The 18,113-nt window shown below is 47.1% G+C and overlaps 1 protein-coding gene across 2 annotated transcripts; it reads right to left on the minus strand.

Moving 5' to 3' along the window:
* Positions 1-9,997: 9,997 nt before the first annotated feature.
* Positions 9,998-13,073, minus strand: LOC121538789 (protein archease). 2 transcript variants are annotated; one of them, XM_041846954.2, is made up of 7 exons: positions 12,839-13,066; positions 12,369-12,393; positions 11,984-12,105; positions 11,756-11,838; positions 11,272-11,324; positions 10,932-10,968; positions 9,998-10,635 (listed from the first exon to the last, which is right to left on the minus strand). In XM_041846954.2, the coding sequence occupies exons 1-7, from the start codon at positions 12,918-12,920 to the stop codon at positions 10,549-10,551; spliced, it is 489 nt and encodes a 162-aa protein (XP_041702888.1). In that variant the 5' UTR covers positions 12,921-13,066; the 3' UTR covers positions 9,998-10,548. The 2 variants fall into 2 exon arrangements, with proteins under 2 accessions (XP_041702888.1, XP_041702889.1); XM_041846955.2 differs by lacking the exon at positions 11,272-11,324 and having other exon boundaries at positions 12,839-13,073.
* Between the last annotated feature and the right edge of the window lie 5,040 nt (positions 13,074-18,113).

Below are 18,113 nucleotides of genomic sequence, written 5' to 3' on the forward strand. Positions count from 1 at the left end.
CTCTCACCAAACAGTGCCAAGGGGACAGTCTGGTCTCTCTGAGGTTGGATAAACAGTGATATCTCACCACAGCTCAGCCCTATGAGACGTAATGGTGTCTATGGATGGAACTTCCCCTTAGGGTTACAGTTTTAGCCAAAAGATCAGCCTGAGGACACACTGATTGAATCGTGCCACAGGGAAGCAACCAATGACACTATTGATGGAGCGCAAACAGAATTAGGCAGTAGAGGATCAGATGGATTTGTGCTGTTGCTCTCAATGAAGAAGCCTAATGGTGGGAAAGTCTACTCTAGAATGTTTCCACTGTTTCAGTATTATATTCAGCAATGATCTCTGCCAGTTGTTACAGTAGATATTGAAAGAGCTATTCATAGTCTGATATCAGTTTGAGATTATAACTTTATTCCCAGGCTGTGGCATGTTGTCTAAAGTGAACAGCAGACAAGACAAATACCTAAATACACTTAATTAAAATGATAGGCTGTGTGTGAGGTGGAAGCACGAAGGTGGAGTGTATTTATGACGACAATATAAGATACAGAGAACCATCCAACGTATACGCAGGGAGTCAGAAAGCAGGTGCAGAAGGTGAGTTTAATATGAAACCGATACAAAAGAACATGGGACGCATACTGAACGTGAGAGAAAACCAATGACACCTAAGGACTGATTACAACTGAAGGTTAAATAAAGGGGGAGTAATCAGGGTAGTGATGAAGTCCAGGTGTGTCTAATAATGGGGCGCAGGTGTGCATAATGATGGTTGCCAGGTGTGCGTAATAATGGGTTGCCAGGACAGGTCGTTAGTAGACCGGCGACGTCGATCAACAGAGCGGGGGAGCGGGAGTAGACGTGACACAACGTGTATATAAATGTTTGGGAAATTGGCAGTATTGAATTACACACCCCACAGGGCACAGATGTCAGTGCAACGTCTGGTTTTGATTTACATTTGATTGAGTTGTCAACTAACATGAATTCAACATGAAATCAAAAAATGTTAACCATGGTTAAAAGCTGGGTGAAATAAATAATTTAAAAAATCCCCAAATCCCTTTACGTTGATGACTTTTTGCAAATCCAATCAGTTTTCCACGTTGATTCAACGTCATCGCATTGATATATATTTTTTGAAATGACATGTAAACAATATTGATTCAACCAGTTTGTGCCCAGTGGGATTGTACGATCCCGCTATCAGTTTGTCTCTCTCTCCTGTCCTTTTCTCACTCATTTGATTTCATAGGTGTTATTTGTGTTCTCTGCATTATTAAAGACCGTGTCACCCAACATTGAATGAACAAAAACCCACGGGCCCACACGGGACCGAGAGGGCAATTAAAAGCTTCCTGTCACACCTCTTCCACTAATACAGGCAGGAACAAGCTCCTCTGGTCTTTATATTGATTTGACTAATGCCCTTTTAGAGTGCATGTCTATGTTAGGGAATTTTAAAGGGTTTAAATACAGGGCCCTTGGGGGAAAAGATGCACACACAAGTTACGTTTTGAGGTAGTGCAACGTACATATTGATTGCAGTGCATTATCTATTGAGGAATTTACGTCAATGCTTGGGATATCATTGGTATTGTGATGACCTGACTAGATCATAAAAGAACAACTGTCCAGACAGAGGATTGAGTTTACGAATGGACGGTTTATTAAACCAACTTTACACAGGCTACTGTTTGGCCGTAGCCCACGCCAAATAAATGAAAGATAACCCACAAGCCAATCGTGACCTTCTCTTGTGAAGCCCAGATGTAAAAAGAGAGAGAACAAAGGCTAAACCTGGTCTTAACTTCCAATGCTCCATCCCCTGCCCAACCCCCTCCACGCCACTCCGCCAACCGCCAGGATGCCCGGTATCAGAACATTCCAGGCATTCCCGTGATTGGCAGATAGCAGGTTGATTGACATGTCGGACCCCGCGAACACTGGGTACTGGTAGGTACAACACAACCATCTACTAGCCTAACACATAACACACAGCTGTCTGTGCGGGTCGCTACACAGCCCCCCCACCACAAAGTCCCTCGTCCCCGAGGGAACAAACAAAGTCTCTGAAGCGACCCGGAGGTCTCCTTTGCCTGCGTGGCTGTGATGGCCGCAGAGTGCCCCTCTGGGAACCAGGGGATGAAGGCAAGGACATGGGGGACAAGGAAGCGGGAACGGGTAATACAGTCCGTGGCTCTGGGGAACAAGCGGTGACACAGGGGGAGTGGGCTGTCTGGAGCCTTGTCTGCGGCACCTGGGGGTGGGTGCCTGGAGAATGTCATTGCCAGAGAGGGGAATTGTGGGGGTTCCTGGGGTTTGGGGAGAAGAGGCCCCTCTATATGGGGCTAACCTGTCCCGGTGCAGTGTCACCTTTCTCCCCCTGGGAGGAAGCTGCACCCGGTAAACAACCTCCCCTACCCTCTCCAGGACACTGCAGGGTCCCACCCAGTGACTGTCCAACTTGGGGCATCTGCCTTTTTCCTTAGCGGGCTGTAGACCCAGACCAGCTCCCCAGCCACAAAGTGCCTTCCCCGGGTGTGCACGTCATAGTTCCTCTTCTGCCTCACACCTGCATTCAGCAGCTGCTCTCTGGCGAAGGTGTGGGCTGTCTCCAGGCGGTCCTGGAGTCTCCGGGCATACTCCGGCCCCGGGGAAACATGAGGGCTATCCAGGGGGCCGACCAAACGCCATCTCCGCAGGGGTACGGATCTCTCTCCCCAGCATGAGGAGGGCAGGCGTGCAGGAGGTGGAGTCTTGGACAGCGGAGCGGCATGCCATGAGGACCATAGGCAGGTGCTTGTCCCAGTCACGCTGGTGTTTGGAAGAGACGATGGCCAGCTGCTGTCCAAGCGTTTTTGTTGAAGCGCTCCACAAGGCCATCACTTTGAGGATGGAGAGGAGTAGTGCGGGTCTTGTGCATACCCAGCCTCTCACACATGGTGGCGAACACACGGGACTCAAAGTTTCTGCCTTGGTCGCTGTGGATGGACTCTGCAGCTCCAAACCTGCTGAACATCCCAGCTGTCAGGGCGTCGACGATGGTCTCTGCCTCCTGGTCAGGCAGAGCATAGGCCTCGGGCCATTTTGTGAAATAGTCCATGGCCGTGAGCACCCAGCGGTTTCTACTGTCTGTGGTGGGGAACGGCCCAACTACATCCACTCCCACACTCTCCATGGGAGCCCCCACTGGGAACTGTTGGAGCTGAGCATGAGAGCGGCCTGGGGGGCCCTTTCTCGCTGTGCAGTTGTCACAGCGGCGGCAAAAGTCCTCCACATCCCTCTTGTGCTGCCCCCAGTAAAAGCCCTGACGGAGGCGGCGCAGTGTTTTTGTGACCCCAAAGTGTCCAGTCCCCACCCCCCCATGAGTACTCCTGGAGCACAGCCTCCCGCAATACTTTTGGGACCACCACCTGCCACCTCTCCTCCCCCGTAGCTGACTCCTTCCATGCCCGCTGTAACACGCCATCAGCCAGCCGCAGTCGCTCAAACTTTGACCACAACCCTTTGGTCGCGAGTGAGAGCGCTGTCACCTCTTCCCATGGTGGCCTCACCTGCGCCTCTACCCACTGTAGCACTGGCTGTAGGTCTGTGTCCCGTCCCTGCTGCTGCCCCCATTCAGCCACGTCGACAGTCTGCAGCTCACAGCAGACAGGCCCGCTCGCCCGACACACTGTGGCACAGACCCCCTCCTCTGCACACAGCTCTCTCTCCCGTCCCTCTCTCCGTTCACAGTGGCGGCAGCCGTCTGCAGTACAGGGCCGACGGGACATGGCGTCGGCGTTGGAGTGGCGTGCCCCTGCCCTGTGCACCACCGTGAAGTCATACGGCTGAAGCTCCTCCAACCAGCGTGCCACCTGCCCCTCTGGCTCTCTGAAAGACATGAGCCACTGGAGAGCAGAGTGGTCAGTCCTTACAGTAAAGGGCAGACCACCCAGGTAGTACTTGAAGTGTTTGACGGAAGCCACAACAGCCAAGAGCTCCCGCCGGGTGACACAGTAGCGGCGCTCATGTTTGTCAAATGTTTTGCTGAAGTACGCCACCGCTCTCTCCCCCTCTGGCCCCACCTGGGCCAGCACCCCACCCATGCCCACATTGCTCGCGTCTGTGTCCAGGATAAAGGGCAATGTGAGGTCAGGGGGCGAGCACGAGGGCCTCGATCAGTGCACGTTTGAGGGTGTTGAACGCCTCCTCACACTCCACTGTCCAAGTGAAAGCCTTGTCCTTCGGCAGCAGGCGGTTCAGTGGAGCAGCAACGCTTGAGAAGCCCCGTACAAACCTCCTGTAGTACGAGGCCAGGCCCAGGAAGCTCTTCAGCTGACGCTGGTCGGTGGGGGGTGGGCCAGTCTCTGACAGCCGCTACCTTGTCCTCCATGGTGCTGATCCCCTCCTTCCCCACTCGGTGGCCCAAGAAGGACACCTCTCTCCTCATGAAGTGGCACTTCTCGGGGTGGAGCTTCAGACCTGCGGCAGCCACCCTCTCCAGCACACACCGTAGCGCCCCCAGGGCTGACTGGAAGGAGCTGCCATGGGCCAGGATGTCATCGAGGTATACCAGACACTGCTGTCGGGGGATGCCATCCAGCACCCTGTCCATCAAACGCTCAAAAAGTAGCTGGAGCGTTGCACAGGCCAAAGCACAGGACCTTGAACTGCCAGTGTCCTCTGTTAGTGGAGAACGCAGTTTTGGCTCTGGCCTCTGGGGAGAGGGGCACCTGCCAGTAGCCACTGCGGAGGTCTAGTGAGGAGAACCAGGAGGACCCCCTAACCAGGTCCAGCGACTCATCGATACGTGGTATGGGGTATGAGTCCTTCCTGGTTACCTCATTCAGCCGCCTGTAGTCCGCACAGAACCTCAGCTTGCCCCCCTTCTTCGGAACCATGACGACTGGCGCCGCCCAGGGGCTGTCTGAGGGCTCAATGAAGTCTGCCCGCTGCATCTCCAACACAGCCTTGTCTGCCGCCTCCTGGCGTGCCAGCGGGATACGGCGGGGGACGCATCTTGATAGGTCGAGCATCACCTGTGTCGATCTCATGCTGCACCAGATGAGTCTGACCCACCTCTTCCTCACTCAGCGCAAAGCTGTCTCTGAATTCAAACAGCAACTGCCTCAACCGTTCCTGCTGCTCGGGGTCAAGACCAACACAGTTCCTCCCCCCATATCTCCCTCACTGCAGACAGTGTCCTCTCCCCTACCATCTGGGGTAGCTGGGCTGGGGGGCGCGGCCCGGGCTCACAGAGGACTGTGTCGTGGAGGTAGCTGGGGGAATGTAACGCAACGCCGTAGGTGACAGGGGGCTGGGGAAAAGTCACACCCAGATGTGGGGGGAGGGGGGCAGCCATGAGTCTCTGCTGCTTTAACTGTTGGAGTAAAGGGTTTGTTGGGTTGAGTGAATGTGACATTAGGGGCCATGGTGACCTCCGGCCCTCCCTGGAAGCTCAGTGTGCCCCTATTTAGGTCTAACTGGCAGCCTGTGCTCCTAAGAAAGTCCAACCCCAGGATACAAGGGTCCTGCACAGCCGCCACCCACACAGGATGACGCACAGTCCTGCCCCCTACTGTCAGAGTCATTATTCCCTTCCCTTTCATGGGTGCCAGCTCACCTGTGACTGTGCGGAGCTGCACAGTTGTAGGCTCACACTGAGTCCAACCTGGCACAATATCTGGCCTCACCAGGGTTACTGTGGACCCAGTGTCCACCAGGGCGGAGCAGGGCACCCCCTCCACAGTGACAGGGACATGACAAAAGTCCCCAACACAGGTCCGGCCCACCACAACAACAGGCTCCATCCGCTTGCCCTCGTCTGCTTCTGGGGAAGTGGAGCCTTGCTTCCCCGTCTGTGCCGGTGGGCTCCTCCCTGAAGAAGATGGTGGTTGGGATAGAAAGCCAGGGGTCCGCACTACCCGGTCTATGCGGACCCCGAGCCGTTTCCCTGAGCTCTGGGGGACATGGGGCAATCTCAGCGCAGATGGCCTGGCTGGCCACAACCCCAGCAGACCCTGGGACCAGAGGGTGTTTCGTGCCGCCTGTAGCGACACAGCACGAATGAGTTCTGTCATTTCAGCCACCCATGCAGGCTTTTCCGGCTCCGGGCTGCTCTGCCCCCCAGCTCGCACAGAGGGTCTGTCTCCCTGCACCCCCACCAAAGCCCCAGCTGAAGCCCCAGCCCACACCAGCTCCCTCTCCAAAGCCATCTCCAAGGCTACCTGCAATGACTCAGGATGAGCCAGCTGGGTCTGTATGCGCAGCTCCGTAGGAGAGAGCGCCTGTATGAACTGGTCCCGTGCTAGCTCGCTCTGCACGGAGGGGGCATGTGAGCATATGCCCGCCGAGAGAGGCTCTCAATGTCATTAGCTAGCACCCGTAGAGGCTCTCCAGGCTGCCTGCGTCTATTACTCAGTTCGGAGCGCAGTAGCCCGGGCTGTACACACTGTCCATAGCGCCTCCTCAGTGCTCCCACTAAAGCACCATAATCACGTCTGTCCTCGGGGCTAATCAATATCAAACAGGCCAGAGCTTCATCCGTGAGGCATAAAGCCAACTGCAGTGCCCTATCTTCATCCGACCACCCCCTAAAATGAGCTAACAGTTCAAACTGAGCATGAAAAGCTTCCCAATCCGCCTTACCGGAATACTTCGGGGTCTTAACGGATACGAACGCAGCCGGGAACTGGGCGCCGCCATGTTTGTTTACATCCTGAGCCCCAGATTCCTCGTCCCCCCTTCGGTCCGCCCACCAGAATCCGCGCGAAACACAGTCGACGAAGCACTCATGCCCGCTTCAGCCGCCATCACTCTAACGTCCTCCCTCAAGCGGCCTCTGGGCTCCGATGCCCTGGCGATCTCCTCAGCCAGAACCCCCGACGTCCATGCACACGCACCTCCTTGGCCATAATCGTCCCCTACCTCCCCCTTCACTTTCGGATTCCCTCGAAGCATCTTCAACCCCCGTTCTCACCTACGGTAGCTAGCCACAGAAGTCAGCTAGCTAGCTGGCTAACTTTTATCAACGTTTTTACTTCTGACACCAATGTGATGACCTGACTAGATCATAAAAGAACAACTGTCCAGACAGAGGATTGAGTTTACGAATGGACGGTTTATTAAACCAACTTTACACAGGCTACTGTTTGGCCGTAGCCCACGCCAAATAAATGAAAGATAACCCACAAGCCAATCGTGACCTTCTCTTGTGAAGCCCAGACGTAAAAAGAGAGAGAACAAAGGCTAAACCTGGTCTTAACTTCCAATGCTCCATCCCCCTGCCCAACCCCCTCCACGCCACTCCGCCAACCGCCAGGATGCCAGCATCAGAACATTCCAGGCATTCCCGTGATTGGCAGATAGCAGGTTGATTGACATGTCGGACCCCGCGAACACTGGGTACTGGTAGGTACAACACAACCATCTACTAGCCTAACACATAACACACAGCTGTCTGTGCGGGTCGCTACAGTATATAAATAATTGCGGTATATAATTAATGGCACAAGAGGCTAATGGAATAGTCTGTATAATCAATGCTATAATCAGTGCTTCGCATTACTGTATAATGCAGCAATGTACAAGGTAACTCTATTTTTTATTTGACGCTAAAGTGACTGCACCCTTGATTCAGCAAAGTATCTATGTTTCTCTCTCTCGGATGCACACATACACATGCACACATTCACAGAGAGACACAGAGACATATGGGAAGATCTTGAATCTCAGGGGGAGGGAGCATTCACATTGAAATGGGGAATAGAAGCTCTGAATCAATATCACAGCACACCAGCACTAAGCTTTAAAAACAAAACAAAATGTCTCTGCACACTAAACAGCCATAATGTTGATCTCAGAGAACAGAGCATTCCGAGACTGACTTATGTAAAAAAGGGGAAGAAGAACAAACACTCCTTTTGTTCTTTGAATCATCATTGAAATCAGCCTGACTACAGTAATAACAGTGTAATCAAGACAGAACATGTCATGCAAAATATTTAACATTTCAAAGGGAAGAGAGAAGTTCTTTGTGCTATTTTGAGTTTCATCAGAATGGGCGCTGTAAAAATTCTGAGTCAGTTTATCTTGGACTTGTTGTTTATCTTTGTTTTTGTATATCCATTTTTCTCCACAGAGTAGGATGTCAGAGGATCCTACAGTATGTAAATGGTACAGTCAAATAGCAACACATCATCAGTACAGTGATGTGCAAGGACAATGTCATTTTAGTGTACTAATCTCTTTTCAATCTACTTCCTCCACATGTAGCTGGCTAGATCTGATTTGCAGGCCTAATTTATTCTCCACAAGTTAACATGCACCTACTGTACTGTCCATTTGTTATTGTGAAGCAGAGCAGGACTTTGATTAGCAGGATTCTCCTCATCTCTAATGGTCAGAGAGGCCGATTCCCAGAATATGAATGAATGAAAGACTGTTGGGCTCTGGGAGAGACAAGACAAACATTGGGCAGCACAGTACACCACCTCTTCCCTCTTCCTCTGTTTAGGAGTTGAAAGGGTGGAATATCCTTAAGCAAAGCCTTACATCAATACATTATCTTCATTTTGATGGGGCCAATCAATCACCAAGTAGTGCTGTGCCACCGTAAAGCCGTCTCTGAAATGTTACTCTTCTGCCCTCTAGTGGACATAAATGGATACCGCAATGTATACCGCAAAGATGTCTGTGGCATTGTACTATAGGTTAGATTAAGGTTGTGTAGGTAAAGAATAATGTCTCAAATACGGCAAAAAAGGGAAGATAAAGTAGTTAATACCAAAACATGCATTCATACTTATCAACTTGTTATGTGTGAGATCCGTACATAACCACAGCACGTCTCCATCAACTAGTTATTCCAGTTCCTCCTCAATTCAGTTACCTCCTCAATTAGGACATTGGTATGAGAACAAATAGCAATCCTTTTGGAATAGTAATTTCAGATCTTCTTTGCCAAAAGTAATATTTCCTGTACATATCTTCGCCAGGTAGAAAGGACACAAGTCTTCTAATCCAATGTTTGATTCACAAATTCAATAGAATGTTCTGATACACTCCCATAACACCCCTCAATGAAAATATCACTCCCTCCATTGATAACAGTTCATCACTGGGGGTGGAGTTTCCTCTCCCAGGAGAGGATTTAGGGAAATAAACTTCAGTCTAGCAGGTGGCATCAGATTTTAAGTTTTTCCATCATTTTGAAATGGAGCAGCCAAATCAAATGTTTATGTTTCTGTCGTCAGATTTGTGTTTGGTCATTTTTCCGGGTGGATGCACTGTCGAAGTTACAAAAGCTGAAGCTGTTATTGCACTTTCTGTGTGTGTACTCTTTCTTTCTATTGGATTCATTGATAATAATATAATAATATGCCATTTAGCAGACGCTTTTATCCAAAGCGACTTACAGTCATGTGTGCATACATTTTTACGTATGGGTGGTCCCGGGGATCGAACCCACTACCCTGGCGTTACAAGCGCCATGCTCTACCAATTGAGCTACAGAGGACCACATGTTAAACACCATTGAACCATTATTATTGTGTCATAGATTAAACAATTCAGAAAGCCTGTATGACATAAATTAGTATTCAATGGTCCAATGGGGTTATAGAAAAGGTTTGCTACCATGATGTTGAACATGTCCATAAAGTATTCTTCTTCCAATGGTCTGTATGGTTAGAAGCCTGATAAATGTCATCATAGGCAACACCCATGTTTTACTAACCTTTTTCAAGGGTATTTTAGGATGTTGTTTACCTCACACTGTGGGGATCCTAAGCACCAGCAGACTGAAATGACTGAAAACATTATTTATTATTATTTATTTTTAGTCATTTAGCAGACGCTCTTATCCAGAGCGACTTACATGAGCAATTAGGGTTAAGTGCCTTGCTCAAGGGCACATCGACAGATCTTTCACCTAGTCGGCTCGGGGATTAGAACCAGCGACCTTTCGGTTACTGGCACAACGCTCTTAACCACTAAGCTACCTGCCGCCCCATGCACCTTGAAGTGTGGAAAAGGTTTTATTACAAGGTAATTTGTGATTTGACTATTTACAATGAGTAGTGCCCAGCATGAATCCTTTAGGTATCTTTACCACTGAGAGGTGCGGCAATTGAAATGCTTTAAGAAATATCAACCTGTAAAAATACAGTACATAATCCCAAAAATATGTATTAGTCCACAAGAAGGGGTATACATTCATGTTTAAGTTCCCTAGTAGTAGGCAAACTAGATTTTGTGTGATGATTCTGTCTTGTCTTGAAACTTCTGAGATTAATTTGGGATACTTAAAAATTATAACAAAAAGCTAAATTATTGGCATTCCTCAGTAAACTCTACTCAGACACCCAGATTACTCTGAGCAGTTATAATCAGCATGTATTACGACCAGGTGTGCTTCCTGATGAGGCAAACATCACACTTCACAAGCTCATGATCAAAACCTATGCTACTGCCCTTAATTATTTAATCAAATGTCCATTCATCCAGGCACATAGAGGTATGCTCTGATAGTCCTGTTCCCTTCTGAGACAGTTCCTCTGTAGAAAATCCTCAAATGTCGATGATGGCAAAGATCTCAGGCTTGTCGATGTCATGGACCTGCATGGCTGAGTAAGTGATGGCCTTCACCTCTGTCCCCTGGAGAGACAATATACAGATGGTTTAGTTACACTAAAATACAAACATTAGTATTCAGAAATGACTCTTCTCAATCAATGAAAACAGTCTGATAAGCCTAATAATAATCATGCATCTAGTTTTAGTAATATAATTCAAATTTCAAAACAAACTGTTTTGGATACACATCATTTTCATCAGGGCATAAACAGTAATTATGTCTTATGGACAGGATAGAGTCAGACAGCAGACCTCTGTGTGGTCAGTTCAGGCCAGAGATGGTGAAAGATTATCAGGATTATCTCCCATTTGCTTACCTGTGGATGCTTGACCAAGCTGAACTCTTCTCCCCACCTACAACAGCAGAGGAAAACAGAATGATAGGCATGGAGGGAAGCTGAGAACAAAACAGAACTCCAGGCATAGGAACTAAGGGAGGGAGTCATGATAACATGCAACCCATGTCTTTCTCAGGGGTAGAAGAAAATCTAATAACCTAAAACCAACCCACCATATCCCCTCACACTGTTTAACCTAGGAGTAATGTAAGTGGCTCAAAAGAGGATCAATCACATGCAAGTGTAAATTAGTACCACCCAGTGATCAAAAACTGTAAAAACTATATCCTGATGTGTGTGTAACTTTAGATCAACTTACCCAATGGAGCGGATTTTAAAGTGCATCCTGTCAATGTGCAAAACCTTTACTTCCTAGAAGACAGAAATTACGTTAGGCAATACCTTATTATTGTAACTGCTAAATTAAATTGATAGTTGCCACGATGTCTTTTTTTATTATTTTTTAATTTTTTAAAGCTTAATACATTTGAAGCAGGAGATATTTGAAGCAAACAATGGCTCATTGGTAATTAACTGAGCTGTGAAGAGGGATACAAGATAAATACACACTTGTGGTAAATGTAATGACATGTTATCTTCCAGTTGTAATTATGTTTCAAACCTAATACATTTTTTGCAATGCAATGATGTGCATGCTCCTATGCCATCACACAATTATACTGACAGGCACCAAGAAAGCTAAACATCTATTGATGTCTATTGATGGGGGTAAGAGAGAGAGCGAGCTCTATGAAGTCCCACTGGCTAACATGACTTATCATTATTATATTGAAGGCCCTTACTCTGGGAATGAAGAACAGATCTGCACTGAATTTGTATAACCAGTCATCTAGGAAGTGGAAGAGAAGTGATTCCATGTCATCACCTGGTCAAGAAACAGAGAGAAATTATAAGAATGTATTGAATGCAATGGTATTTCATATATTGACCCATAAATGAAACAATCTGCTCCATGAACTCTCCCTATGAGTATTATGCCTGTTTTTAATCCATCTGTAAATCCATCTCACCTTCTGACTCCACTTCTACTGTGTCAATGGGCTCAACTGTCTCTGTATCTGTCATGTACCCAAACATTGCCATGGCACACTGCTCAAAGGCCTCCTCCAGCGAGTCTCCCCAAGAGTGGAGCCTAGGAACATACATAAGAGTGATGAGTCGCAATTTGTAAGTCGCTCTGGATAAGAGCGTCTGCTAAATGACGTAAATGTAAATGACACAGATGCAAGATAAAGCCACTGAGTGGGGTGAAGTCACTGATCGCTGCTCTAAGGTGCTCTGCAGTATCAGGTAGGCTTTGTGAATTTCACAATAAAGGTGTAGCCAGTAGCCACCATACACTGTTTATGGGTAGTAGCAGCAGTTGCTGTAGTTAATGTAATGTAATCCACTTACTGTACATCAGCAGTGTGGTCCAAATCTAGAGAGAAACCAAATGACAAGATCAATGCATCAATAACTCATGTTTTGGCGCCGATTACGTGGATGTCGATTAAGGCAGACCCCTGCACCTCTCTGATTCAGATGGGTTGGGTTAAATGCGGAAGACACATTTCAGTTGTACAACTGACTAGGTATCCCCCTTTCCACTGTACTATACTACAATACAGTATCGTGGCCTATAAGGTAAACATTCAATCCAATATGTCAGGGTATTCATCTACTAGGCCTACAATATCAACGTGTCAATTAAGCAATTTTTGTTGGTCGAGCTCGGTCTCCTCCGCTAAACATACTTTTCCATTGTACATTTCAACAAAAACCCATTTATGTTGGTGAACAAATCAGACCAAAGTTAGCTAGCTAAAGTATAGTTAATTTAGCCATCAAGCATGTTCATAACATTAGCTAGCTACACAACTCACATTCATACTTCTTGTTGATCGCTGGGTATTTTGACTTGGTAGCTTTCTGTGACTCTGTGAGATCAAGCTCACGATCATCCATTGTCGACGACTTTAGTTGATTTGATCCCTAAAATGCTGAAATGTTAGCCTTGCTAACATACGTACTACGTTCTTAACTTGAGTCATACCTCAGCGATTGAGTCGTATGCCGCGTTTACGTGCTAGTCGGAACTAGGAAACTCGAAAATGTCGTATTGGCTAACTGGTTCTTCTTCGATGAGGTTTAACGGCGGTTGGCATCCAATATGTTGCATTACCGCCACCTACTAGACTGGAGTGCAACTCCCTTATATTTATATTTTTATACCCTACCATTACATTTTAGTCATTTAGCAGACGCTCTTATCCAGAGCGACTTACAGGAGCAATTAGGGTTAAGTGCCTTGCTCAAGGGCACATTTACGTCATTTAGCAGACGCTCTTAAACAGAGCGACTCACAAATTGGTGCATTCACCCTATAGGCAGTGGGATAACCACTTTACAATTTTTTTGGGGGGGGTAGAAGGATTACTTTATCCTATCCCAGGTATTCCTTAAAGAGGTGGGGTTTCAAATGTCTCCGGAAGGTGGTGAGTGACTCCGCTGTCCTGGCGTCGTGAGGGAGCTTGTTCCACCATTGGGGTGCTACCATCTAACACCACACTCACAAATGCAAAAAATGTTTTTTATTAAATTAAAACCATCCTACTCCACTATTTAAAACTATTTATTCCTACCTCATGCCCTCAACCTGAAAGAATGGGACATCACCACTTAACACACCCTGTAACTCTTAAATTTGACATTTTAGTCATTTAGCAGACGCTCTTATCCAGAGGGACTTACAGTTAGTGAGTGCATACATTTTTCATACTGATGTCAAGTCTCGCACACCCAAATACCTCTCTGCAGCTGCCACCACAACCTCAATTTTCTTCCACTTCCGTTCCATCCCTGCAGTACAATTAATAACCATTGCTATAAATGCTAAAAATCAAATTTTACTGAAACATCACTTCTTGGCCTATCCCTCTGTACTGGTACAGATCTACTACTCTCACCACTCCTCCCCCTTGACCCATCTTCCTCTACTGTCTTCACTGCCTCAGCATATGACAACTTCTTCACTACTCTTACCCTGGAAACCTCAATCTGCCTCTCTCGCACGGGACATTTCTGATCCCCAGCCCCATGGCCACCCCTACAATTAGCACATACCACTACTTTTCCAAATGCTACACATTCCTTTATTTCATGCCCTTCTGCACACCTTGGAACCTACCTCCTACACACTGCTGCCCATAAGTTTGACACCTGTAACATCGTAATGTGTCGGCACATAAGCTCATACAGGATAACTTATATATCCTAACTTCACTTTGTCGGGCAAAGACTCAACTTCAAAACTCAAAAGAACAGACAATGACTATTCCGTTTCCCCACTCTCGACACCCTGTTTGCGTCTCACCAAACGACGAGCATGATCCCCTTCAGTTGGTCAACTTTTACATTTTCTGCTACCCCAGTAATCACTCCTTTCAATGGCACCCTTTTCTTGAGAGCAAAACAATTCACATTTCTTGCCCCCATTTGTTTAACTCTGAGCGCCTTCTCCCTCTGACCAGCAGAAACACAAACAATTATCACTAGACCACTTCTGGTTACCCTCACCGATTCCACAATACCCAACTCTTTTTTTCACCCACCCTGAAACCACAAATGGATCAGCCAAAAGGCACGGGCCCACTTTTTCCAAAAACTTCACTCTTACTGTCACAGACTCATCTTTATCCTGACCCTCGGTGCAAGCCTCGGGCTCCTAGTACTTCACCACACCTACCACCGTCGATACTTCACCCTCATTCACTTCCATTTCTCCTCCTGTCTTCAGCTCACTCTGCTTACATTTTCTAACATTCTTCTTTAACAAACATTCTCCTTTTTTTACGCCATTTTTAACCGACTCAAGCTCACAATCTTCCTCCCTCTCTCTCTTAGACCTCCTATGCCTCTCTTTTTCCCTCCATTCCTCCTCCGTATTCCAAGTATACGTCTCCTTATGATAATACTGCACTTCTCCTGACATACATCTTGTTCTTGCTTTCTCAAGGGACGCCATTTACGAGGCTCTCCTCCTTCACGCCCATCCACCAGCTTCCCAATCTTAGGACTTTCGCCATTGAGTTAGCTCATTCCCCCCGCGCGCATCCCCACTTCGTATCGTTACCGCGTCATCAAACTACAGTACCATAGAATCAGCTAGCGTCATATGACCTTCGCTAATTGGTTGAACGCGGCACGTGTATAACTACAATTAACTAGCACGTCGGACATTCCCGAGTTTACTAGTTCAGACTAGCACTTGAATGCAGCAACATCACAGTGCTGTGTAGTCACGTGGGTCGCGTGTCAGCCAGGCTACTGAAATGCATGCCGCATTCAAAACAACTGGGAACTCGGAAATCTCTGACTTCCGTGCAACTGAACTTCTATATTTCTGTTTTTGTTTTATTGTTCATAATATTTTTAGAAAAAGTAAAAAAATAAGGTTTTGCGGTAGTCACTAGTTACAACAGCATCAAAGTCATAAACCCAGCGCATTTCTACCATTTATTTATGATTTTCAACCTAACCCTAACCACACTGCTAACCTTATGCCTAACCCTAACCTTCAATTAAGACCAAAAAGCACATTTTTGTTTGAATTTGTACGATATAGCCAATTTTGACTCTGTGCTGCGGTCAGGTGCTGTACGGAATCCTAAGGATGTCCCTACCCTAACCATTTAAAAACTTAAATGGCTAAAACACTTTAGCGAGCAGGCCTTTCTAATTGACCTGGCCCGGGTATCCTGGCCAGGTCAATTCTAATTGACCTGGCCCCTGGTTCTCCTCAGACTTGACTGCCCTTGACCAGCACAAAAACATCCTGTGGCGTACTGCATTAGCATCGAACAGCCCCCGCGATATGCAACTTTTCAGGGAAGTCAGGAACCAATATACACAATCAGTTAGGAAAGCAAAGGCTAGCTTTTTCAAACAGAAATTTGCATCCTGTAGCACTAACTCCAAAAAGTTTTGGGACACTGTAAAGTCCATGGAAAATAAGAGCACCTCCTCCCAACTGCCCACTGCACTGAGGCTAGGAAACACTGTCACCACCAATAAATCTACAATAATCGAGAATTTCAACAAGCATTTTGCTACGGCTGGCCATGCTTTCCACCTGGCTTCCACTACCCCGGCCACCAGTTCTGCACCCTCCACTGCAACTTGCCCATGCCCCCCCCGCTTCTCCTTCCCACAAATTCAGACAGCTGATGTTCTGAAAGAGCTGAAAAATCTGGACCCCTACAAATCAGCTGGGCAAGACAATCTGGACCCTTTCTTTCTAAAATTAGCTGCCGAAATTGTCGCAACCCCTATTTCTAGCCTGTTCAACCTCTCTTTCGTAACGTCTGAGATCCCCAGAGATTGGAAAGCTGCCGCGGTCATCCCCCTCTTCAAAGGGGGTGACACTCTAGATCCAAACTGTTACAGACCTATATCCATCCTGCCCTGCCTTTCGAAAGTATTTGAAAGCCAAGTCACGCTCAAGGTCCTAAACGATATTATAACCGCGATCGATAAAAGACAGTACTGCGCAGCCGTCTTCATCGACCTGGCCAAGGCTTTCGACTCTGTCAACCACTCCATTCTTATTGGCAGACTAAATAGCCTTGGTTTCTCTAATGACTGCCTCGCCTGGTTCACCAACTACTTCTCAGATAGAGTTCAATGTGTCAAATCGGAGGGCCTGTTGTCTGGACCTCTGGCCGTCTCTATGGGGGTGCCACAGGGTTCAATTCTCGGGCCGACTCTATTCTCTGTGTATATCAATGATGTTGCTCTTGCTGCTGGTGAAGCTCGGATCCACCTCTATGCAGACGACACCATTTTGTATACATCTGGCCCTTCATTGGACACTGTGTTAACAAACCTCCAAATTAGCTTCAACGCCATACAACACTCCTTCTGTAGCCTCCAACTGCTCTTAAACGCTAGTAAAATTAAATGCATGCTCTTCAACCAAATGCTGCTTGCACCCGCCCACCCGACTAGAATCACTAATCTCAGCGGGTCTGACCTAGAGTATGTGGACAACTACAAATACCTAGGTGTCTGGTTAGACTGTAAACTCTCCTTCCAGACTCACATTAAGCATCTCCAATCAAAAGTTAGATCTAGAATCGGCTTGCTATTTCGCAACAAAGCCTCCTTCACTCATGCTGCCAAACATGCCCTCGTAAAACTGACACTCTACTCAGCAAATTGGATGTAGTCTATCACAGTGCCATCCGTTTTGTCACCAAAGCCCCATATACTACCCACCATTGTGACCTGTACGCTCTTGTTGGCTGGCCCTCACTACATATTCGTCTCCAAACCCACTGGCTCCAGGTCATCTATAAATCACTGCTAGGCAAATCCCCGTCTTATTTTAGCTCACTGGTCACCATAGCAACACCCACCCGTAGTCTGCGCTCCAGCAGGTATATCTCACTGGTCATCCCCAAAGCCAACACCTCCTTTGGCCACCATTCCTTCCAGTTCTCTGCTGCCAATGACTGGAACGAACTGCAAAAATCTCTGAAGTTGGAGACTCTTATCTCCCTCACTAACTTTAAGCGTCAGTTGTCAGAGCAGCTTACCGATCACTGCACCTGTACACAGCCCATCTGAAATTAGCCCACCCAACTACCTCATCCCCATATTGTTATTTATTTTGCTAATTTGCACCCCAGTATCTCTATTTGCACATCATCTTTTGCACATCTATCATTCCAGTATTAATACGAAATTGTAACTATTTTGCACTATGGCCTATTTATTGCCTTACCTCCATAACTTACTACATTCGCACACACTGTATATATATTTTATGTTTGTATTTTTGACTTTGTTTTGTTTACCCCATATGTAACTCTGTGTTGTTGTTTTTATCGCACTGCTTTGCTTTATCTTGGCCAGGTCGCAGTTGTAAATGAGAACTTGTTCTCAACTGGCTTACCTGGTTAAATAAAGGTAAAAAAAAAAAAAAATGTTAGGGTGTGGACGTCCCAAGGATACCAGATAGCACATTCTGTATGAATCGGTCAAGGCTAGAAGGGATCCAGCTTTTGTCAGATTTTCCTTTCCGTAGCAGGTTAGGATAATTATGTTAAGGTTATGAAAAGGGTTAGGGTTAAGGTTAGCTAATATGCAAAAAATCTA

This window comes from Coregonus clupeaformis, chromosome 25 (genome assembly GCF_020615455.1).
Source record: "Coregonus clupeaformis isolate EN_2021a chromosome 25, ASM2061545v1, whole genome shotgun sequence".
Lineage (NCBI taxonomy): Eukaryota > Metazoa > Chordata > Actinopteri > Salmoniformes > Salmonidae > Coregonus > Coregonus clupeaformis.